This window comes from Pinus tabuliformis, chromosome Q (assembly GCF_031772625.1).
Source record: "Pinus tabuliformis cultivar Carrire ecotype Pingquan chromosome Q, CPIR1, whole genome shotgun sequence".
NCBI classification, from domain to species: Eukaryota; Viridiplantae; Streptophyta; class Pinopsida; order Pinales; family Pinaceae; genus Pinus; species Pinus tabuliformis.
In genome coordinates, this window is record NC_142296.1 from 500,490,756 (window position 1) to 500,516,250 (window position 25,495).

A 25,495-nucleotide genomic window follows, 5' to 3' on the forward strand; every position below is an offset into this window, starting at 1 on the left:
AGATGGGGCCATAATAACTCTTTGGCCAAGAACATAACATGCTTGACATTTTCTGGTGAATTCCGGGGCTTGGAAGGTCAGAAGGAAGATATAATGAGGAAGATTGGACTCCCAGAGTCCAATTTCATTAGTTTTGTCAGCATGTTTGTCTTCCAGCCAACAGTATAGCTCTAAAAACTCACAATCACACTGGTTTTCACTGATCCGATAATCCTTATTAGCTAAAGGAATGTGATCTAAATCTATGGAGGGAAGGATTAATGGATTGACAGGTTCCTCCTGGGTTTTACTCTTTTGAGGCTTGATTAGATTAGTGAAAGATAACAGTAATTGATAGGAGATCTTACCAGGAACAATTTGATTTTATAAGTTATCAAGGGAAGGAGATAGAGGAATGTCAATTTTGATCTTGGTCTGGTTCCGCGAATGCTTTAAAAATGGTCACTGTGTAAAATCTATGAATTATAAGGGATAAGCCGGTGAAAAGGAGAAAAAGGATGGTTCCAAAGCTTTTAAACAGCAACAGGAAGTTTTGTTGGAGGTGGCATGGGATCGTTAAAGGCTAAACGGTTACCCCAGAAAATGAATTAAATGCCCAATAATAATTCTATTGAGAGAGTATTTAATTGGACAATGACTCTACAATGTGGTGGGAGATGAGTGGCAGGTGTGAAGAAGTAGGGACACGGTAAGCGGATGAGGGGAAGGTGGTTTTGGAGGGGATAATGGGTGGTAAGTAGTATCTTTTGGGGGGTACCAAATGAGGAGATAGCGTCACGTTAGGATGGGCCTAGCAGGGAAAAACTACCATTTCGGACCCCCCTAGTAAAGGTAGGATGGAGAGGGGGGAGGAAAGAAAATGATGACTGTGGATCACAAGGGATGGTGGATCCTAATGTTCTGACAACAATGTCCTTTAAACGTATACGGAAAAATAACTTTTTCCATATGCGGCTTTATTTCTTGCATTGAACTTAAGATAAATGTTAGAAATATAAAACATGTAAAACACTTTATCCCCATTGTGCCTTTTTGCTTTTTCACAATTGCATTAAAACTTAGGATAAAATGGTGCATAAGCATATTTATAAAATCACCTATTTATACCTACCCTTTAACTAAGCTAAGATTTTTATTTTCTAAATGGGGTGCATTTAGACTAGAGAACCCAAATTATTTTCTTTTATGAAAAATGAAAAACTATCTAAATTCTATCACTTATTTCTCCTATTGATTTAGATTAAACATTTGAATCAATGTCATTTTCTACCTAACTACTGATTTATCAAGATTAAACTGTTTGGAAAATCTTTGTTCTCTAGTCTAATTTACAGAAATTTAAACATGTTTAACCATGATTATACTCTATGCTTAAATAGATAACTAGTCATTGTGGCATTTTAAACAAGATGCAAACAACCTTTCTTTATCAATGATGAAGAAAACTATCTATTAGTAGTGGCATTTAGAATTGCAACATGTAATGGTTATAGTGACCTTCTACTACATCTCTATATGTATGGTTATATCTATAATTTGTTGCTTTCCTATTTAAGTCTAGATCAGTGGTATTAGAGTGGTCTGCTCTTTCTCTGCTTTTCTTTGCATGTCCCCAATGAGGTCAGGATATAAGGAGATAGGGCTCGATCTAGTTGAACCTTTGTAATATCAGCCTCACAAATTTTGATGGCTTCCCATGGCAAATGAAAAGAAAGACAAGGGGGTAGGAGATCCTATCAAAATCTTGCTCGAAGAAGCACTCGAGTGACAAAGGAACACGATGATGGACAACTTTGCCCAGATCCTTCAGCGGCTACCCAGGGGCAATGCATCGGCTTCCAATAGATACCCTGGAAATGCCACACCCTTTAAGGTACAAGTTAATTTTGAAATCCCCATATTCGAGGGCCAGATAGATGCAAATGTCGTAGATAAATGGTTAAATCTATTAGAAGGGTATTTTTTTGTTCATGATTTTTCCAACCAGTAAAAGATCATTTTTGCACTTCTCAAAGTAGCCCCCCATGTCAAGGACTAGTGGGAAACCTACTACGAGTAAAAGGATGAAAATATGGTCTCATTGTTTTCAGCCGCACCCACTTGGAATTCATTCCGAGATGCCATCTGTAGAATTTTGTAGAATTTTTCCTATAAATAAGCTAGCTTTGATACCATGTAGAACTTTTTCTACAAATCAACTAGCTCTAATACCATGTAGAAATTTCCCACCTGTAGATCAACCTGGTAATGCAATGTACTAAAGAAAAACACTTGATCTACTTTTACAAACAATTTAGCAGACGCTTAATCAACCATGAGCAATATCAATAAGAACACATATAATTGATAAGAAGGAATCAATCACACATAACACAGAATATATCACTGGGGAAAGCACCAGCATAAAACCCCAACACTGTATTATCAATCAAGTGGAGATCCTCAACAACATAAAAAAAGAAACAACTTAATAGCTATCCTGCTCTCTTTGTAATCAGAAGATCCGGATGATCTTCAATCAGAAGATGAAAACCATGGAATACCTAGGCCTCAATATATAGGCCACATGTCCTCTAATCTCCTATAATAGATCCTTCTCCATGCAAGCAATACTTACTAGAAATATCCAAGCATCTAATAGTACACTATCCCACATCTGATCTCAACTGGGTCTCTGACAGAACTGACATGCAACAGTTATCCATGAGTGAATCCTCAGTTATCTAAAATAATAGTTGTCACATGCATGCAAGCATTAACAAACTATATTTTATTATTTTAACAACTTGTTAAAATAATCTAACTAGACTTGACTAGTTAGAACTAAGTCAACTGATTCTCTCATTATAGAATTAAACCTTATCTCCTTTAATCAAGGGATAAATTCCTAAACAAAGGGAGAAAATAATTGCATGATATCACAAAGACTTCAAGTTTAATTTTCCATAATTAATTAACTCAACTAAATTAATTAATTGATATTTCCAACTGCTATTAAGACCAAAATTAATTTTACTTCCTATAGATAGACTAGGGACTGCTATAAATAGGAAGGGAACCAGAAATGCTATTTTTAGAACTTTCTATTTTTAGCAGTTTCACCTCTCACCCAATGTGGCCAATGACCTAACTGGCCAAACTACTATTTTTAGACATGCTATTTTTACCACATTCTAAATTTAACATTTCTTGTTGCACATTTTTCAACACTCCCTCTCAACAAGAAAGGCTTTCTCTCGAACCCGATCCTGTAACTCTAGAATGTGTTGCATGCAACAAATCTACCTGGTCCACTTGCTCCAACAACACTTGGAACAAAAACACTCCCAAATGACCACTCTGTTGGGCTAGGAACATACTCTGATGTTGAAGCTCTACCTGCTACTGACAAGTGCTCCCTCTCTGACATTTGTGCTACTACAACATCTCCATGCATCTCGCACCATTGCACACCTCTCTGTGCCACCTAGCACTGTGCAAAACGATTGTGCCTCTTACATTGCTGCAGCCTGTTAGCTATGCACTGTCCTGGGATTCCTTGCATTGTCACTGTCTCTACCACTCCATCCGCATCTATCTCTACCCAATCAGTCAGTTCCTGCTACTCCACATCGGGGCTCCTATAGCAAGGTCTCATCCAAGAGGTTGGGTACCTCAAGGATCCTGCCCCTCCTCCTTGGGATGATCACTCTATATCGCCCCACCTCCTACCTGGAGGTATGGTTGCATGTGATCCCTCAGCCCACCTGGCTCGAAGTTTCCCCTACTGGAGGTCTCTGCATGAGTAGATGTCTCTATTCGATCTCCACTCAGCTTCCCCTGTTGTGGCTACTCCACAACCTCTTGAAGCTGTTGTACCAATCATGGCTCCTCCATAATCGTCTGAGACTTCTTCCGACTCTGCATGTTGAGAGGTAATATACCCTCCCTCTCAAACACCAAGTCTCCATCAGTTGCCTTGCTGCTCAAGGCTTTGCATGCATCTTGAACCTCAAGAGCATACAGGTTCTTGACCCGTGAACCAATCTGCTTCACTTGTCTAGTGATGATGTGTCTAAGGAAAACCTTTCCCTTACTGAAGACTACATCATAGCCTCTGTCTTCTATCATTGTGATTGACACCATGTTTCTCTTTAGCCCTAGTACATACTTGACATCGGTCAAGGTAAGGTGAGCTCCATGCTCCCTCTGAAAAATAACCATGCCTACACCTGAGGCACTATACTTCTCATCATTACCCATCGCTATGAGTATCTAGAGATATTTCTCCTCCAAAGTACTAAACAAACTCTTGTCGCTGGTCATGTGGAAAGAAGCTCCATTGTCAAGAAACCAACCACTTCCCACCATGGATGAAACCATGCATGCGAAGAGTGTGAAATCCAACTCAACTGTGAAGCAAGTGCCTCACCTTCAAATCCTTCCTTGGATCCCTTCTTGGATTTCCTCCGCAGACAATTTGCAGCATAATGGCCCACCTCATGATAGCAAAAGCATCGCACTTTCGATTTGTCAACCTTCTTCCCATCATTGGAAGAACTGGATTCAGAAAGAGAAACCTTCTCCTTCCCCTTCTTCGCCTTACTCGCTAAGGCATAGTTCTCCTCATCATGCATAGATGAAGAACTGTCTCTGGTGCTCCGTCTGATCTCCTCTTGCATCAAATCTGACCATAGTCGTTCCCAATTTGGCAGTTTCTCCCTTCCATTCATCAAGTCATGGTAGCTATGCCAGCTCTTAGGAAGGCCAAAGAGTGCTAGACTCACTATATCCTCATCCGAACTTCGATTCAACCGATTTTTTTTATTTTTTTTTGGGTATTTTTCCGTAAGGAATCCAAATCGACTATTTATTTTTGAAAATTTTGTATAGAAATGTTCAGATCTGCTCTGCAAACTCTCGGCCCAAAACTCAAAACTTTGAAATATCCTCTTAGTATATTGTTCTCTCCTTGATCACCTGTGCTCCGATACCATGTAGAATTTTGTAGAATTTTTCCTACAAATCAGCTAGCTTTGATACCATGTAGAACTTTTTCTACAAATCAACTAGCTCTGATACCATGTAGAAACTTCCCACCTGTAGATCAACCTAGTAATGCAATGTACTAAAGCAAAACACTTGATCTACTTCTACAAATAATTTAGCGAAAGCTTAATCATCCATGAGCAATATCAATAAGAACACATATAGCTGATAAGAAGGAATCAATCACACATAACACAGAATATATCACTAGGGAAAGCACCAGCATAAAACCCCAACACTGTATTATCAATCAAGTGGAGATCCTCAACAACATACAAAAAGAATCAGCTCAATAGCTATCCTGCTCTCTCTGTAATCAGAAGATCCTGATGATCTTCAATTAGAAGATGAAAATCATGGACTACCTAGGCCTCAATATATAGGCCACAAGTCCTCCAATCTCCTATAATAGATCCTTCTCCATGCAAGGAATACTTACTAGAAATATCCAAGCATCTGATAGTACACTGTCCCACATCTAATCTCAACTGGGTCTCTGACAGAACTGACATGCAACAGTTATCCATGAGTGAATCCTCAGTTATCTAAAATAATAGTTGTCACATGCATGCAAGCATTAACAAACTATATTTTATTATTTTAACAACTTGTTAAAATAATCTAACTGGACTTGACTAGTTAGAACTAAGTCAGCTGATTCTCTCATTATAGAACTGAACCTTATCTCCTTTAATCAAGGGAGAAAATAATTGCATGATCTCACAAAGACTTCAAGTTTAATTTTCCATAATTAATTAACTCAACTAAATTAATTAATTAATATTTCCAACTACTGTTAAGACCAAAATTAATTTTACTTCCTATAGATAGACTAGGGACTACTATAAATAGGAAGGGACCCAAAAATGCTATTTTTAGAACGTTCTATTTTTAGCAGTTTCACCTCTCACCCAATGTGGCCAATGACCTCACTAGCCAAACTGATATTTTTAGACATGCTATTTTTAGCACATTCTAAATTTAACATTTCTTGTTGCACATTTTTAAACACCATTAAGGAGTAGTACTACCCTGTCAAAAGCTATGAGGACAAATACATAAATTGGACCATGCTACAGTAGGAAAGGAAACAAGGTGTTGGAGTTCACAAACATTTTTCATACCCTTCGTACATAGTTGGGTATCAAGGACTCTGAGCTGCATTTGGTACTCAAATACCGCAGCTACCTACACAGATACATCCAAGAGGAGATGGAGTTCGCGGACATGTCCTCACTCGGCAAGGTGTACCCTTATGCTATCAAGATAGAGAAAAAGTTTAAACAGAAGAAGCGAGAATTTGGATCTGCGATTCCAAAGACCAAAGGACAAAGACAAGGCAGGGTGACCCAAGACAACCCATCGAAGCCACAGGAAAAGAACAACACCACGAAGTTGAAGATGGACATAGGAAAGTGATGTGAGTTCCATAAGAGCCCCACTTACAACACAAGTGAGTGTCGTACCAAGTAGTCATTGGTGGCCGAGTTGAAGGCTTCAGAATCAGATGCATGTTCTGATCCTGAGTCAAAACCCCAAAATGGGAATGGCAAAGGGAAGTAGATCATTAACACAGAGCCCAGCGCCACTATTGCCAGTGCCAAGATCCAGAAGAATGAGCTCGAAGATCCAGAGGAGGGGAAGTGTCTTTTCCACTCACAAATGTTAGTGAAGGATTCTCCACTGCAATTCATTGTTGACAGTGGGAGCCAAAAGAACCTCATTTCAGTAAAGGTCGTGAAGCTGTTGGGCCTACCGACTACACCACACCCATAGTCGTACAGTATCGGGTGGCTTCACCAAGGATGAGATCTTCGAGTCCGCCAGTAGTGCCACCTTCCCTATAACATCAAGCCCTTCATAGATGAGGTAGTTGCACCTCTTGATGTTTTTGATGTACTAGTAGGCCGTCCATACTTATAGAGGTGACATGCTATGTATGAGTCAAGGCCTCGCGCTATTATTATTTTTTTGGGTAATTCATTATACAGGATACCGGAGGTAGCCCCACCTACCACCACCTCTTTGACCACTGCCATGAAAGGAACAAGGTCATATTCCAGACTAGGAAAATCTTTTTCTATCTGGTTCGCACTCAAAGTAAGGGGATGATCGTCACCACATCCATGACCCCCGCGAAGGGTTCCTCCACGTAGCAACAATAGCAAAGGGATACAGTCATGACAGAACACAGGAAAAACTTCTCCTCACCCACAGGGGTACCACACAAGTTTCAGGTGGGCGACAAAGTCTGGTTGCATCTACAGAAAGAATTCCTTACAAGAGCCCATCAGAAGCTTAGACCATTTTGATATGGTCCTTACACCAGTACCAAGGCTGTGGGAAACAATTCTTTGGAGCACAACATTCCTCCATTCCTTCGCGTGCATTGAGTGTTCAATGTGGACCGCCCTCAACCATGCTTCCCACCATTATCGGACACATCAGAGGTTGTAGAACAGCTCACCAGGGACCAAGTGTAGTAGAAGTTTCCTCATCTCATGGAGGAACTCAACGTAATGGGGACCATTGCTTCCTAAGGGGGGGAGGAATGATCCAGGTGGATGTTGGTGGCCACCCACCTCTCCCACTTTGACCCCCACAACTGTCTCTTTTATTTTCCTTAATTGTAGCACAATTTACTATTTTTAGCAGTTTTTCAAGCCCTGAACTTCCGGAGCTGTTTTGAGGCCCTAAATGACGTTTTTTGGGAAATATGGGAGCAACATTGGTGCATGGACCGATGTTTCTCTCCACAAAGTTTTAGTCTTCGAATATATCTTTCCAATGAGCTATTTTGTGCATCAAACAGAGATTGTATGCCAAAGTCACGACCCCAGGAAGTTGATGTACCACTTTACCCGAAACGGGGCCCACAGTTTGGCATTACATCTCCTAGGGTTAGGTTTTTGGATGTTTAGGGTTTTTCACTATTTCTCAACAATAAATAGGCCTTTGAGCTTCATTGTAACACAATTCAAAGGCATGTTGCTGCCGCATCTCTTCTCAGATATAAGCTACCATCACCCTATCTAGTTATTTCCATTTATGTTTGTAAGCATATTTCAATATTTTACAGTAATGAAATGAAGTATTATTTTTGTTTCATCTCTATAGGTATGGTTATATATGTAATTTTTTGCGTTCCTATTTAAATCCGGATCACTAACTACCCCTTAATACTTCGTAACAACTTTATATTCTCACTTTGTGGGCCCTCATCTCAATAATAAGTCTAGTGTAAGGCATGACAAAGATTGGTGGAATGATAGATATCGGTGAGGTTTGTATGATGCAAGATAGTTGAAAGCAGTGCCTATGTATGAAGATGGTTACTATTTATTCTTCTAACTTCATCTATTGTTATGATTCCTTTGTCATTCTTGAATTGTTGGCATCTAGAGATTGTTTGGCACTTATTTCTATCATAATGCTTTGCGTGTAAAAAGTGTTCCAATCTTTTTATTAATTAAGAGCATAAAATTATAGGAGAAAACAAATCCTTAATAAACATACAATCTTCAATCTAGTTCCATCATTTCACCTTCATTTGGACTTGGTGTAACATTTGGCTCAATTACATCTTCCTTTAGCAAAGGGAGACTCTTTTATTTGATTTTGAGAGTGTATTTGAATTCAACATTTTAAAATTGTTGGAAAATGGTTGATGGAGTATTAGAATTACTAAACAATCTTATGCTACCTGTTGTTGACAATGTAGTCAGAATCAACAATGACACACTTTCTAAAATTAGAACCTATTTTAAAAATGCACAAGAAAAGATTGATATTTTGTAGCTTGAGTCACAACTACAGCGAGATGAGCTACAACAAAAGAAACAACATTTTGAACTTGTTTTTGTTCAGAGAAATCCTCTATTTTAGGTTGAAACGGACTCCCATAAGCAACCAACAAGTGATCAAGTCAGTAAAGTTGAGGTTGATCCCCATCAAGTGTCAATTTCGGGAGTGATTTTGCATAAAGATGCAAGAGTTTAGGTTCCTCTTCCCAAGTCCATCACCAGGCCTTAAGAATAGCTTGGTTACAATAGGAATAAAACTGGTCTTAAATATGACAAGGAGGTGTCCTTTCATATTCCAGACTACTCCAAGCCCATTTAGTTTCAAAGTGTTGGGTTTCTTAAAGGCGATTCATATTCAATTGTTCCAAATCGGCTCCTCATCCACATTCACAATGGATTTCCAAATGCCAACATTGTGACAAAGTTGGCCATGTGAAATATCATTGTTTTGATCTTCATCCATGTGAGCATTGTGATCAACACATTCATCATTCAAAAAGATTCTTTAGAAATAAGCCTCCTGCAAGAACGAAGATTCACCTAGGATGGATCACTTCTTGGAAATAGGCTTCAACAACCAAGAATATAATTTGCTCATATCACAAAATTTGTTCTCGAGTTTTGAAACGTCTTGCAGTTGAGATTTATTCATCTTCTCACCTTATATTTAACCTTGGGGGGGGGGGGCGGGGCGCATTGATGGTCATCTACTAGCTTCAAATATAATCAAGTGAGTTTGAGCCACAACCCGAACCTGATGTTTGATCCTAGAGCTAGAGTCAACCATACCTAGAATTAGGGTAGTAGCAAGAGACAAAGAAACCCATGAGCATGCCTTTAGTTGGTTTCCTTCCTTAAACCACCGCAGGTTGAGACCTCAATGGTCTCCCTTTTTAGAAGACTTGTTTGTAAGACATTTTTTTTTAAATTAATGAGTTTGATTAAAAATGAAAAAAGAGCATAACTACCTTGAAGATAAATCTTAACCTTGATTTATGAATACCACTAAAATATTCCATGGAAGTCAAATCCCTATCACTTACCTAATAATTATTAATAATTAATTTAAAATTATCAAGATCTTATTTCAAAATTCAACACGTTTTTTCATGTATTTTCATTTTTTCGAAGTGGGCTTGCTTAGAAATATGCAGAGTATATACTCGTTGGATGTGGAGTTTAATTATGCATCCAACGAGTCTCTTCTGCATCCAATGAGACTTTGTACTGGACATTTGAGTAAATCTAGAGGGAGATAACCAAAAAATACACTAAAAAAATAGTTGTATATGTTTTTATTTAAAAATTTATAACTCTTATATGTATTTTTATTTTTTGGCTAGGTTATGTGAGTCCTTATATGACATGCACAAGTAACTTGTGTCTTGAGTAACCGTGACCTAGGGCCATCTAAGCCACAAAATCACTTGGGGTTCACACCTGGCTTGGGTGATAGCAGCCCTTAGCATGGATGGATTTTTTGCCCACGGATTTTTGAACTAGTGGTCTTTACACCACAAGCGCCTTAATAGAACTCCCTATCATTGTGCCCTCTACACTCCGTGGACATAACTCTTATTATTATTATTATTGTTGTTATTTTATTATTTTCCTTAGGTGGTCCATTTTACATATCAAAATTCCCCTAATCCATATGACACTTGTTTATAAGACATTCTTTTAAATTAATAGGTTTATCTAAAAAGGAAAAAAGGGCATCATTTCTTTGAAGATACATATTAACATTAATTTGTGAATGCTACTAAAATATTGCATGGAGGTTAAATCCTTATCATCCAGCTAATAATTATTAATAATTAAATTAAAATTCTCAAAACACTATTTCCATTTTTTTTCCGATGTGGGTTTAATTAGAAGTATGGAGAGTGAGTACTCTTTGGATGTGAAATTTAATTCCTCATCCAATGAGTGTCCAGACTTGACATTTGAGTAAACCTAGAGGGAAATAAGTGAAAAAAAATACAATAAAAACTAGTTTTCTCTGTTTTTATTTTAAAATTGAAAATTCTTATTTTAGTTTTTTCCAAAAGAAAAAACTCTTAATTATAGTCAACTTTAAACAAGGAGCAACATTCTCTAGATGCTAAGAAAAAATAAATCATAACTCTTATTCTATTATTTAAATCTTATTTTATTATTTTCATGAGAAAATCCATTTTAGAAGCCAAAATTCCCATAATTTATATGAAACTTATTTATATGATATTTTTTAAAAATTAATCAATTTAATTAAAAAGAAAAAATAAATTTTAACAATAATTTATAAATACTATTAAAATACTCCATGGAAATTAAATCTTTATCATTTTCTAATAATTATTAATTAAATCAAAATTCTTAAACCCCATATCAAATTTTAACTTATTTTAAATATTTTCAAAATTATTAATAATTAAATTAAAATTCTTAAAACAGTGATCAAATTTTATCCATTCTTAAACCCCAGATCAAATTTTGGATTTATAAGAATTCTGCCGGCGGTGGTTTCCTGAACCAAACGTTAATGACGATAGAAGTGCAAGGATATTTCAATAGTCAAGCTTCACTACTGCCTCTCAAACTTGAAAGATCCTTCACTCCCTAAAGCACCCTTATCTGTTCTCCCCAGTCATATTTTCCAGAAATCCCAGCTACATGTTTTCAATGGTGGTAGAAGTGAAGTGGTCAAACTGTTTTCGGATTCTACCAACAATTTATAACAATTCTGCGCGTGCCAAACCCCAGGCGCCCACCACTTCCAACATATCCTCTTTTCCACACTACAAATTTTCAAAGGTAGTAGAAGTGATGGATAATAACAAAGATTGATTTGATGTAACGTGAATCAGACTATATTATATATTCATGAAAACTGAAAAGTACATTTTGCTGAAAGTTTCACTTATTACATATAAGAAAATGATTTTAAAAATTATAATATTTAACGGCTTATCCATACGATTCCGCATGTTGACTCCCTGGGCGTCAGAGAGGCGTCCAATCCCGCATGTTGACATCACGCATATTGACCTGTTGACTACCTGGGCGAGAGAGAGAGGCGTCCAATCCCGCATGTTGACGGCAACCCTCATGTCGATTGCAGGTTCTCTGATCCTGCATACGTGGCTACTCGGGCCCACCGTTTCCGTACCGTTTGAATAGACGGACGTTGGCGTTGTTACCATAATTACGCCGTAAGGCATTTCCTTCTGAAATGAACTTCCCTAAAATCCACCTGTCATCCCTTTGTGCCGTTAGATTATGTGTTAGATGATTAGAAGATTGTTAATCGTTCGATCAAGGAAATGTAGTTGAGTGGTTGCGATTTTCCTGTACCCTTTCGTCTTTCTCCGCTCTTGCTTCCCGTGCTGCCTGACAGACCTCTGAAACGGGCTCCATCGAATCTCCGGGGCAAATTTTATCCATGGCTTTCCTGAATGTTTAGCTGTTTCCTTAGGTTCAAATCCTTCAGTTTCAGCCCCCTTTACCCCAGTTCCATTCTGGATTACCCTCCGAGATAAAAAAAAAAGAAGTGCCTGAACTAGATCATAGCTTCTGCCAGGGATTTGGGGATTTGAAGGTTGCTCAATCCGCGGTCTGTGGGAATAAATGGCATCTGCACTGATTAGCGATCTCTATGTTCCGATTTGCACAGATTTTTGCAGGATAAGAAGAAGAGGCAGCAGGGGTTGCGGTCAAGGTTTGTGCATTCTGTGAACTTGCATTTGGCTAAAGGTCGAATTGTACTGCAGAGTAGAAGGATAAAATGCAATGCCAGCGTCGAGGAGGCCGACGCCATTGTTGAGGCAGAGAAAGCGGAAGATCCTTTTAAATCCCTGAGTCAAGTGTGTGCAGTGTTGGGAACTCAGTGGGGTGACGAAGGAAAGGGCAAGCTCGTTGACGTTTTAGCACAGCGCTATGATATTGTGGCCCATTGTCAGGTACTCACCCATCCTCCATTTTTTTTCATTGTCGTTAAATCCATCTTAACTAGTAAGTATATTCACCGATTATACTACATCTTTATCGCAGGGAGGGGCAAATGCAGGTCACACCATATACAATAGCGAGGGAAAGAAGTTTGCTCTTCACCTTGTCCCTTCTGGAATAGTGAATGAGAAAGCCCTATGCATTCTTGGGAATGGAAAAGTGGTGCATCTTTCCAAGAGATAGACGGGCTTGAGTCTAATGGAGTTTCTTGCAAAGGAAGACTGTTGATTTCTGACCGTGCTGATTTACTATTTGATTTCCATCAAACTATTGATGGAATGAGAGAAGCAGAACTTGCAGGGTCATTAATTGGAACGACAAAAAGAGGGATTGGTCCTTGCTATGCAAGCAAGGCAATCCGGAATGGTATTCGGGTAAGTGATTTGAGGCACATGGATACATTTCTTGAGAAGTTGGATATTCTTTTGCATGATGCCGCATCCCGTTTTAAAGGCTTTGAGTATAGTAAAAGCATGTTACAGACTGAAGTGGAGCATTACAAGAGATATTCTAAGCGAATAGAACCTTATATTGCTGACACTGTTCATTTGATGAATGATGCATTCTCAAGCGGGAAGAAGATTTTGGTTGAAGGCGGCCAGGCGACCATGTTAGATGTCGATTTTGGAACTTATCCATTTGTCACTTCTTCTAATCCATCTGCCAGTGGAATCTGTACTGGACTTGGTATTGCTCCAAGACATATTGGTGATATGATTGGTGTGGTATGTGAGATGATTTTTTATTAACATGCATATGCAAATTCATGCAGGTTAAAGTTCTAATGAAAATTGGATTCATCAAGAAAGTTTTAAAAATTTACTGATGACTAACCACGGTTTTGATCTGCAGGCTAAAGCGTACACAACAAGAGTTGGTTCAAGTCCTTACCCGACAGAACTCTTGGATGAAGCGGGTGAAGATCTTCGATCAGCTGGACATGAATATGGCACCACAATTCGCTGGCCTCGTCGTTGTGGTTGGCTAGATCTGGTTGCACTTAAATATTCTTGTCAAATCATGGTTTCTCAACACTTAATCTGACAAAGCTTGACGTACTTTCTGGGTTTTCTCGAATTAGGCTTGGGGTAGCCTATAAAGGGCCTAATGGAAATGTGTTGAAATCTTTTCCTGCGGACCTTGACCTTCTGCAAAAAGTAGAGGTACTTTCCTTTCAATTCAGAGCCATGGATCTCAATTACTTAACGGGCAACTTAAAATAGTATGCTTCTGTAATTATTATGTATGAGTATTGCAAGTATCTTGAAAAACATTTTGTGATGCATAACAGTTGAAAAAGGTGAACTTTAGGAATAATAAGTGAAAAAATACTGTGACTAGATGTCAGGCCGGCATCTACAAGCCTGTGTTTTGATCTTTAGATTATACGAATACGTATATGGTTCAAATCCATAATCAGTAGAATAGTACCATGTAGGCAACAACTAAATGAAGCATATTTGTTTGTACCATGGAGGCAACAGTTACATTAATGTCAGCCTATCTGATGCTGTCTACTTAAGCTTCACATCCTTGTGAGGTTTAATCAGACAGGTTCATTTACGATGATCATTATATCAAGTGCTATGTTGCAATCTCTACCTTTAAAAAATCAGAAATCCACTATTTTAGTACTCTACATTGTATATGTATGAATTATTTTGCTAAAACTTACAGAAAGCTTGTTTGCACTGAGGCTTTGGCCCCATAGTTTTCGCCTCTTGACCTTTGACCCTCAATTTGTTCTTGACAACACATTTTTGCATTCTTTTGACTAATAAATTTCATGGACCTAACTGTTAATTTTATTTTATTTGGTCATTTGTGTTGGACCTGCTACCAGTTTGAGTCTCTCTCGGTATATAGTTTTATTTGTATCTTTGTAGATAATATTCTGCATATGTCATATTCCTTTTTCCTTGCAGTTTGTTTCTAACATTATGTCATGTCAAGGTTATTTGAAATCTTGTTTCCTTGAGAAAGTTTCTCATTTCAAACTCAAATTTTGATAAAAGAATTTTTCTCTTCTCTGGTACCCAATTCTAATATAACTTGGTCACATGCAGGTTATTTATGAAGATCTGCCTGGATGGCAGGCTAATATATCTAAAGTGAGAAGCTATCAAGACTTACCATCTGGTGGTTAAGAATGGTGCTTTCTATATATATATATATGAGGTTGATATCTACATAAGTTAGTTTAACATGCATCTTCAAATAGTTTATATAATTGAAATATTTTTGAAATGTAAAAGGTTTAAACTTCTTACTTACAGATTTTTTTAATTCTAATTGCTTTACAATATATTCATTTTTTTTATTATAGTAGACATTATTTTTATATTTAGACTCGACCTAAAGATGGGAAAACTTACACATTCTCTCATACTGCGCTGTAAATTGATGGACAAACTTACACATTCCTCATACTGCACTGTAAATTGATGGACAAACTTACACATTCCCTCGTACTGCTCTGTAAATTGAACCTCTCGACTAAAAAATCCTCAGAAAAGAAAAGAAAACAAAGATGTATTTTGCTGGAATTCCAAAAAGAATGAAACACAATTACGGAAAGCTACATCCTCAAAATTGGAGAGAGAAGACTTAAATCTGGAGAATCTTAAAAGATGTGGCTTCCCACAACATGGGTTATATTAGTTGCAATCTCATGGATAGAGAAATATTCAACGTTGGTCTGATAAAAAGAGAAATCCAGAAAGTCCTTGGATACGATGGTATAATCCAGAAAATGTATTGGATAATTGTAACTCTGCCAGCCATGGATTAAATCTGTTCGTCCAATTGCCAAGCTTGCTACTGAGTTATCAGTGATTGATGCTAAATTTCCTACCTTATGTCTAAATGCAGGAAGAGGGAATCCGACATGGCTAGTGGGAAGCTTCAAGATTTGTAATCCTAGGACAAGTTTGAGAAACATACCGTTACCCCTCCTGAACTTGATTAACAATTCAGGAGGGAGACTAGATTTGGGCCTTGGCGATAATCTTGTATTGAAGTATTATACAAGGAGATTGGTCTAAAATAGTCCAGTTTAAAGCTCCCTCATTATTTGTGATGGGCATTCAGGAAGGTAGAAATTCCATTATTCTGCCAGAGTTCGTAGATTCTTCTTTTTCTCCAAGAAGATTAACATTATTTAAAAGCCACATATTATGAGGAAGATAGAGTTGGGAACCCATTCAGTCCCAAGAGGCTTATTCTTTTCTTGGGGAAACAACATCCTGTATTTCTTCTTCAGTAACCGGCATCGTCAGTAGAGGTTGAAGTAGATTTCCTTGCAGATTTGAGTTACTACTGTGTTTTCTGGTATTCTATTACAGAAATTTTATTATAAACCCTTCTATTCTGAGTGGTTTTAAGGAAACGGGCACCGCTTCTTCCACCATCTTTAAGCCATTGAATTATTGACTTCTGTCTACAGAATACCTCCTTTTTCTTATCTTTTTGAATTTGAACCCTATCAAACTCATGAAATTTTTAATAACGCAGGGCTTTATGCCTTCTAGTATTTGAACGAAGGTGATTAATGTGGTTAAGCACTGTATCAACCACTAAGTCAGGCATGTCTGACTTATTCTTTTCTTTTATAGATTCTCATGAGTCTCATTCAAGGTTTTTGATAATATGCCCTCATTTAAAAGTTCATGACTCGGTAATCTTTCCTCTATTCATTTGAAGACTAGCCATGAGAGACAAGGTGGGTAGGTGAAAGTGGGTTGCTGCTACAGTTTCCACCAAGTTTTAATTTTTTTACATAGTGGTTTGCCCAAAGGTGGGCTGGTGTGGCCCCACAAGGGGCCACTGATCAGCTGATGCTGTCATGGCTGTTAAGTTGGGCTGGTGTGGCCCTGCAAGGGGCCACTGATCTGCTGATGTTGTCATGGCTGTTAAGTTGGGCTGGTTGGTCACATGATCAGATAGAGTCTATGGAAGCACCTACCTTATGAATGTTGGTTAATGCTTGACAATTGAAGTAAAGGAAGCATCTGTGTTCTTCCTTGTACTTACTGTTATCCTTCCTTAGATTGGAAGGTGGTTTATGCTTGGAACTTAAAAATTATAAAGGAAGCATCTGTCGTTTTCAAGCCACAATATCAATTCATTTTATTTTACAACACTAACCATCTCTATCTCCAGTTCATGTTTCTTTTGAATATGTTTACAAAAACCTAGTTGTTCCACTTTTTTCTTTACATTTTGAAGCTTCTTAGAAAGGATTCACATTTTTGTTCATGTAATGTGAGTGTCTTCATTTCACTAATACTGGATTTTATTTTCTATGTCTGGGTTGCCAAACTGCAGCTGTTCAAATGAAAATGGTATGTTTTTAGGCCTCTTCATTTGAGAGGTCTAGATTCTAGATAGATAGGCAAGTGATCTGAAAGAATTACTTTGAAACTTCACTTTTTTGTTCATGTAATGTGAGTGTCTTCATTTCACTAATACTGGATTTTATTTTCTATGTCTGGGTTGCCAAACTGCAGCTGTTCAAATGAAAATGGTATGTTTTTAGGCCTCTTCGTTTGAGAGGTCTAGACTCCAGATAGATAGGCAAGTGATCTGAAAGAATTACTTTGAAACTAAAGGATTCACAAGGCTTTCCTAATCTTGCAGAAAATGGTTCGTCCATATTAAGCCATAAGGATGAAAACCAAGCGAGATAATAATCAGCTGATGCAAGTGACTATTGTTGAAAAATATTTCTAACTCTCGTTTTACTTTGACATTATTTTATAATCAAGAAAATGTGGGAAAGAAGGCTATATTACAAGCCCATTATATGAAGTTGGGGTAGATTTTATGGTTTGAAACTAACTCAACCGAAATTTTCTACATTGTTTTTATCAATATGAAAGCCTGAGAAGATAGGTGCAGGTGAAGCAATGGAGTTTTGAAATGGGTAGATTTTATAGTCTAACACTAACAACCAAAATTTTCTACATTTATTTTATCAATATGAGATTCTGAGAAGAGAGGTGCAGTTGAAGCAATGGAGTTTTGAAATGGGTAGATTTTATAATCTAAAACTAACTCAAGCAAAATTTTGTACATTGTTTTTATGAATATGAGAGCTTGAGACTATAGGTGCAGGTGAAGTAATGGAGTTTTGAAATGGAAATCACAACAATAAAATTCTAAAATGAAACAACAAATGGATTTGGTACAAATTTGTTTTTGTTTGTTCCATTATTGTTGTATCTATGAATGGGTTTTTCTGCTTCTTGGCTTCGATCATGACCATTTGGGGTGGCCTTTTGCACTGATTTCCGTCTGCTTTCATCATCATGAGCTAGAGAGTCTATGATGTGTTTTTTCTTATAAGTCATCTATACAATGTTCAGATTTCAAAAGATTTTATTCATGGCGTTTCTTCTCCTGTAATTTCAATCAGGGTGGTCTCTGAATATTGTGTTTCCTTGTGCAGTAAATTCACTCTACATCATGGGGGAAGCTTACAAACAGCTGGAGCTTAACATCATCTCAGCTCAATATCTAAAGGATATGCATCTTTTTGGCATGATGCAGACCTACTGTGTTGTATGGATCAATTTCGAGAAAAAACTGACGACGCAAATTGACAGAACAGGGGGTGCAAACCCTACTTGGAACGACAAGGCCATATTCAGAGTGGAAGAGAGTTTGCTCCATTGTGAAACCTCTGCTGTGATGATGGAGATATACTGCGTGGGTTGCCTCAGGGATACCTTGCTAGGCACTGTGAGGGTCTTTCTTTCCACTCTCCTCAAGGGCTACGGGAGCACAGATTCAGTGGGATGAGTTTCTTGGCACTGCAAGTCCGTCGTCCTTCTGGTCACCCACAGGGCATTCTCAACGTTGGCACCATGATTCTTGATGGAGTAGATCTTCACAGAATGAACAGATTCATCCCTGCAACTGGGGGGCTGTGGGTTTCAGAGATTTGATGGGGAATCCTGTCGAACCCAGGCCTTCGTTTGTGAGAAAATTACTGTCCATTAAACCTAATAATGTTGTTGATGCCCAAGAACAGCAATCCCGTTGTCAAGACTTCAATAGTAGTGCATGCAAGGAACAGGGCAAAGATCAAGAAAAGAAGAAAGATGGTGGTGAGATGGTTGAGAAGGAGAAGAAGAAACTTGTTGGCTGCTATCAGATTCTCATGGCCCCAAAATTGAAAAGGAATAAAGTTGGATTGAAGAATGGGGCTGCAAAAATTCATCTCAGTCCATCTGACAGTAACATCTGTGCCAAGGAAGATCAAAATCCTGCTCTGGCTTAAAACAAAGCAATAACAATTTATGCATAGTGTTATCATCAATAATATTATTGTTCAAGAATACGTTGGTTTTCTGTTATTATATTCTTTGTGCAAGTGCCTGCAATTCCTAGTTGATTCGTGAAGTGCTTATTATGGCATACATAAAAAATTTGAAAATCACGAGCCACTGTGGATGAAAGACTGGTTTATGTAAAAGTTTGAATAGATATAAGAATCTGAAAAGGGCAAGTTCAGTGCCTTCAATCTGCTACTTCGATATATATTCTTAGCCTATGTGGATGAACATTGGTTTGTGTAAAAGTTTGAATAGATATGAGTCTGAATTTTGCAATGGGCATGTTCAGTGCCTTCAGTCTGCTACTTTGATAGATACTCTTAGCCACTGTGGATCACACATTGGTTTGTTTAAAAATTTGAATAGATATATAAGTCTCAAATGGGCAAGTTCAGTGCCTTCAGTCTGCTACTTTGATATATACTCTTACCGACTGTGAATGAAATATTGGTTTGTGTAGAAATTTGAGTAGATATATGAGTGAATTGGGCAATTTCAGTGCCTTCAGTCTTTGATATATACTACTCTTAGCTACTGTGGATGAAATATTGGTTTATGTAAACATTTGAATAGATATATTATATATGAGTTTGAAATGGGAAAATTCAGTGCCTTCAATCTGCTGCTTTGATATAGAGTATATATATTTGTTTACAGGATGATCACTGCATTTTTAACTTATGTCCTTCATTAATCAAATCGATCTTTCAAAGACACAGTAGGCTTTCCTAATCTTGCAGAAAATGGTCCGTCCATATTAAGCCATAAGGATGAAAACCAAGCGAGATAATAATCATTTGATGCAAGTGACTATTGTTGAAAAATATTTCTAACTCTCGTTTTACTTTGACATTATTTTATAATCAAGAAAATGTGGGAAAGAAGGCTATATTACAAGCCCATTAGATGAAGTTGGGGTAGATTTTATGGTTTGAAACTAACTCAACCAAAATTTTCTACATTGTTTTTATCAATATGAAAGCCTGAGAAGATAGGTGCAAGTGAAGCAATGGAGTTTTGAAATCAATGAAGGAGATATTGCATTTTCTAGGAAAAATGCCATCATCCACAACCGATTAACCAATTCTTTCTTCCTATGTAGCATCCTTGCTTTGACATAAGTTCGACAGAGATGAGGACTTACACCGATATTCCATATTCAACAACTATACTTAGACATTGACATAACTCATATAGACATCTCTATGATTGGGACTCAGCAACAGACAAACTCTGCTGTCAACTCAGCTGGTTATGAAATGGCTAGAGTCTTCTTAAAAATTTCAATATTTCTACAGTTGAGGATTGTAGCAAAGCTCAGGGATCAAACTTAACTCCATGCTTATGAGGCATCCGCGTTCTCACAGTTACTTGCAGCTCATTCTCAGTTTTAATGGGAAGGTGATATATGGTGTATTATTGTTGCAGTGGCAGGGGATGGATTTTAATTGCTGGTTGGACCAAAAGAAATTGATGCAAATCAATATTAACTAGTTATTGATAATTTTTCCCACTGAGTTCCCTAAGGTCGAGTATAATGCTTTCCTTGCTTATCAAAGAGTATTGATTCCTTTTCAATAGGAGTAGCATGTGAGTGTCAGTTTTATAAAGAAGATTCTTTTTATTATTAATAAAAATATAGATAGTTAGTTTCATTTTAAAGGGTTATAAATATGAGTTATAAATACAAGACTTAAAAGGTTGTAAATATTTCAAGGGTTGTAAATATGAGTTATCAATTGTTTTTACTCAAAAAATGATAAATAGCAATTTAGAAATTTCTTTTTAATTGAGTGACTCAAATTCATGTTTCTTTAGGTTGACAGTAAACCCACTAAAGTGGAAAGAATTGTGATTCCAATAATTAGAGGGATTGTCATCATGGGGTGATAAGAAATTTAATATTCCAAGAAGAGGAGGTAGTAGTAGATTCTAAATAAATTAGCAATGCAACAACATAAATGTTTGCAACAAATTTAGAGAGATCCACCTTGTTGAATAATGCACACACTACATGGATAATGGATTTCCACACTTTATGCCTTACGGCATTTTCTTTGCACAAGGAATATAATAACAGAAAACCAACGTATTCTTGCACAATAATATTATTGATGATAACACTATGCATAAATTGCTATTGCTTTGTTGTAAGCCAGAGCAGGATCTTGATCTTCCTTGGCACAGATGTTACTGTCAGATGGACTGAGATGAATTTTTGCAGCCCCATTCTTCAATCCAAATTTATTCCTTTTCAATTTTGGGGCCATGAGAATCTGATAGCAGCCAACAAGTTTCTTCTTCTCCTTCTCAACCATCTCACCACCATCTTTCTGCTTTTCTTGATCTTTGCCCTGTTCCTTGCATGCACTACTGTTGAAGTCTTGACAGCGGGATTTTTGTTCTTGGGCATCAACAACATTATTAGGTTTAATGGACAATAATTTTCTCACAAATGAAGGCCTTGGTTCAACAGGATTCCCCATAAAATCTATGAAACCCACAGCCCCCCAATTGTAGGGATGAATCTGTTCATTCTGTGAAGATCTACTCCATCAAGAATCATGGTGCCAAGGTTGAGAATGCCCTGTGGGTGACCAGAAGGACGACGGACCTGCAGTGCCAAGAAACTCATCCCACTGAACCTGTGCTCCCGTAGCCCTTGAGGAGAGTGGAAAGCAAGACCCTCACAGTGCCTAGCAAGGTATCCCTGAGGCAACCCACGTAGTATATATCCATCATCAGAGCAGAGGTTTCACAGCGAAGCAAACTCTCTTCCACTCTGAACATGGCCTTGTCGTTCCAAGTAGGGTTTGCGTCCCCTGTTCTGTCAATTTGCGTCATCAGTTTTTTCTCGAAATTGATCCATACAACACAGTAGGTCTGCATCATGCCAAAAAGATGCATCTCCTTCAGATCTTGAGCTGAGATGATGTTAAGCTCCAACTGTGTGTAAGCTTCCCCCATGATGTAGAGTGAATTTACTGCACAAGGAAACACAATATTCAGAGACCACCCTGATTGAAATCACAGGAGAAGAAACGCCATGAATAAAATCTTTTGAAATCTGAACATTGTATAGAACTGACTTATAAGACAAAACACATCATAGACTCTCTAGCTCATGATGATGAAAGCAGATGGAAATCAGTGCAGAAGGCCACCCCAAGTGGTCATGATCGAAGCCAAGAAGCAGAAAAACCCATTCATAGATACAACAATAATGGAACAAACAAAAACAAATTTGTACCAAATCCATTTGTTGTTTCATTTTAGAATTTTATTGTTGTGAAGGCCACCCCAAATGGTCATGATCGAAGCCAAGAAGCAGAAAAACCCATTCATAGATACAACAATAATGGAACAAACAAAAACAAATTTGTACCAAATCCATTTGTTGTTTCATATTTACAACCCTTGAAATATTTACAACCTTTTAAGTCTTGTATTTATAACTCATATTTATAACCCTTTAAAATGAAACTAACTACTCTTTGATAAGTAATATTCTTTGATAAGTAATATTCTTTGATAAGTAATATTCTTTGATAAGCAAGGAAAGCATTATACTCAACTTCAGGGAACTCAGTGGGCAAAATTATCAATAACTAGTTAATATTGATTTGCATCAATTTCTTTTGGTCCAACCAGCAATTAAAATCCATCCCCTGCCACTGCAACAATAATACACCATATATCACCTTCCCATTAAAACTGAGAATGAGCTGCAAGTAACTGTGAGAACGCGGATGCCTCATAAGCATGGAGTTAAGTTTGATCCCTGAGCTTTGCTACAATCCTCTACTGTAGAAATATTGAAATTTTTAAGAAGACTCTGGCCATTTCATAAGCAGTTGAGTTGACAGCAGAGTTTGTCTGTTGCTAAGTCCCAATCATATAGATGTCTATATGAGTTATGTCAATGTCTAAGTAGAGCTGTTGAATATGGAATATCGGTGTGGATAATGGATTTCCGCACTTTATGCCTTACGGCGTTTTCTTTGCAACATCTGGTGCAAATGCTAGTTATTTATGGCCGGAAAACTTTTAGAGCGCATTACTTTTTCTGTAGCTGGATAGAATGTCACGTTTAATATATGTCATTTGTTCTGCGTTGTCGTGGCTCCATTTAATGCAGAGTTAGAGACATGGAATTTGACTATCTGTGGGTCTTGTGGGGACACACAAATCCAAGTTGGAGCAATTTATTTGTGGAGTATCGAACCAATAATTTAACAGATTAGAAACCTTATTACGGTGTAAAAACATGTTTTAAGTTTCGATAAAATAGGAATATTATTGTGAGCGGTATGAAACTGTCCACTCGGAAAAATAACTAAAATACATCTAAAAAATTATATATATATATATATAATCAGTTTTAAAATACATCTAAAAAATTATATATATATATATATATATATATAATCAATTTTTTTGTGCAATGTAATGTATTAATATATATATATATATAATCAGTTTTAAAATACATCTAAAAAATTATATATATATATATATATAATCAATTTTTTTGTGCAATGTAATGTATTAATAGTATGAAGGAAAGTGATGTAAATTAAAAAACAATTTTAATATATATATATATACAAAAACTTAAATCAGTGTGAATTAAAAAAATGTTAAGCGGGTGAGTATGAAATGAGTATGTGATTAAGGTGAGTAAAATTCATGTCATATATATAATTAATTGATTTGATATTTTTTTTATATTAATATTAATAAAAAATAATTAGTTTTTATTAAATATAGAAAAACGAATATTTATTTTAATATTTGAACTTTAAATTTTTAAATAATATATAATTTTTTATTTTTTATAATTATTTTTATTAAAAATATTATTATTTAAAAAAAAATTGGATTTTAAATATTTTATTGGCTTATTTAAAAAAAATTTGAAAAATTGTTTCAAGAAGTTATAAATACTATGCAATTTTTTGAAAGTTTTGGATTTAAAAATTCGTTAAATTTGTTGTAAACTAATAATAACTATTATTAAATTAATAATCTAGAGATAGAGATAAATTAAAAGTAATATGAAATTTTAAAAAATAATAGATTAATTATACAGTTTTGAATTATTATATATAAAAATGAAAATAGAAATGTATGGTATTATTATAATAATATTAAGAGGAGTGAAATGATCATTTAGATGTATAATTATGACAACTATGATGATTAATGTCCACTAAGGCTTATATGGTCTATCAGACCTTAGGAAGGTAATAGATTAAATAGAATTCTTTAATATTTTATTTCTATGCTCAAAAATAAGTGAGATAAAGGTTCCCAAATCACCATAGTTTTGATGAGTTAAAATGTTAAGAAGGTTTTCAAAAGACAATAGCTCTACGGGTTTAATTCACCCTTGACTTCAGTTCTATTCTTTGAAGACATGTTGTATTGTGTCTAATGTGTGACTAGTAATTCCTATAAGCTTGAATGTTTGAGTAGTAATTCCTATAAGTTTGAAGGGGATTGAATGTGAGTATAAGGTGGACAAACAAATAGAAAGTGTTTTAATATGATTATAAGATGGACAATCTAAGATGGAAAAATTAAGAGAAAGTGGTTTAATGTGAGTACAAGATTCAATCCTCCCAGGTTTTGTGGAAAACTCTTTCATGTAAGTATAAGATGGGCAATGGTTTTTATTTTTGACCCTTCTAGGATTGGTGAAAAACTCATTTCATGTGAGTATAAGACCAACAATCTAACAGAAAGTGGCTTTTATTTTCAACCCTTTTAGGATTGGTGACAAACTCTTTCATCCCAAGGTGTTTGGATTGGTGACAAACTCTTTCATCCCAAGGTGTTTTTTCAACCCTCCCACTGTGTTTTGAGAATTCACCAATGCCTAGTTTCACTATGAAGCTTATGAGAATTAGTTCTAATCTTGGAAATGTTCATTTTCATCTTAACACTAGTCAAGATAGAGAGATAATTTGGTTTTCCAGATTGGGGTTGATCACCTCCTTATAATATTGCACTTTCCTTTTTCCCTCCAACTCTTTATTTTCCCACAATTTCTATTTAAATTTGGAAGCAATACTATTTTTAATATTATCTGAATTCTACAAGATGATCTCGTCTTTATTCCCCAAGGGCTCTAGCCAAGACCGGGCATCCTTATTGTCCCCTCACTTCAATCGAAGGTGGAGGTTTTGGATAAAGTTAGAAGCAATTTCAAGAAACCTCTTTACATCCATATTGTATAACGCCTTTTTATACATATCAAGAGGGATCAAATCTCTTTTCACTCTAAAAGAGGTTTACATATGAAGAGATTTGATCATTCTCAGTGCTTGGTTG

General features: G+C 36.6%; 1 protein-coding gene and 1 pseudogene across 2 annotated transcripts in view; one reads left to right on the top strand and one right to left on the bottom strand.

Moving 5' to 3' along the window:
* LOC149220348 (adenylosuccinate synthetase, chloroplastic-like) overlaps window positions 1–17,297 on the top strand; it is a 40,576-nt pseudogene extending 23,279 nt beyond the window's left edge. Inside the window, exons 3-6 of the transcript XR_016249620.1 lie at window positions 12,461–12,772; window positions 12,864–13,546; window positions 13,674–13,984; window positions 14,888–17,297. The product of XR_016249620.1 is annotated as an adenylosuccinate synthetase, chloroplastic-like (transcript). The remainder of the gene's footprint in view (window positions 1–12,460; window positions 12,773–12,863; window positions 13,547–13,673; window positions 13,985–14,887) is intronic.
* Window positions 17,298–21,790: 4,493 nt separating this feature from the next.
* On the bottom strand, window positions 21,791–22,126 carry LOC149220349 (protein SRC2-like). Its single transcript, XM_089387059.1, has one exon. It carries the CDS (start codon window positions 22,124–22,126, stop codon window positions 21,791–21,793), a length of 336 nt encoding a protein of 111 aa, XP_089243185.1.
* Window positions 22,127–25,495: the final 3,369 nt, after the last annotated feature.

Excerpts from the sequence above, each read along its gene's own strand:
- LOC149220349 (XM_089387059.1), bottom strand. The coding sequence starts at position 22,126 with ATGGGGGAAGCTTACACACAGTTGGAGCTTAACATCATCTCAGCTCAA.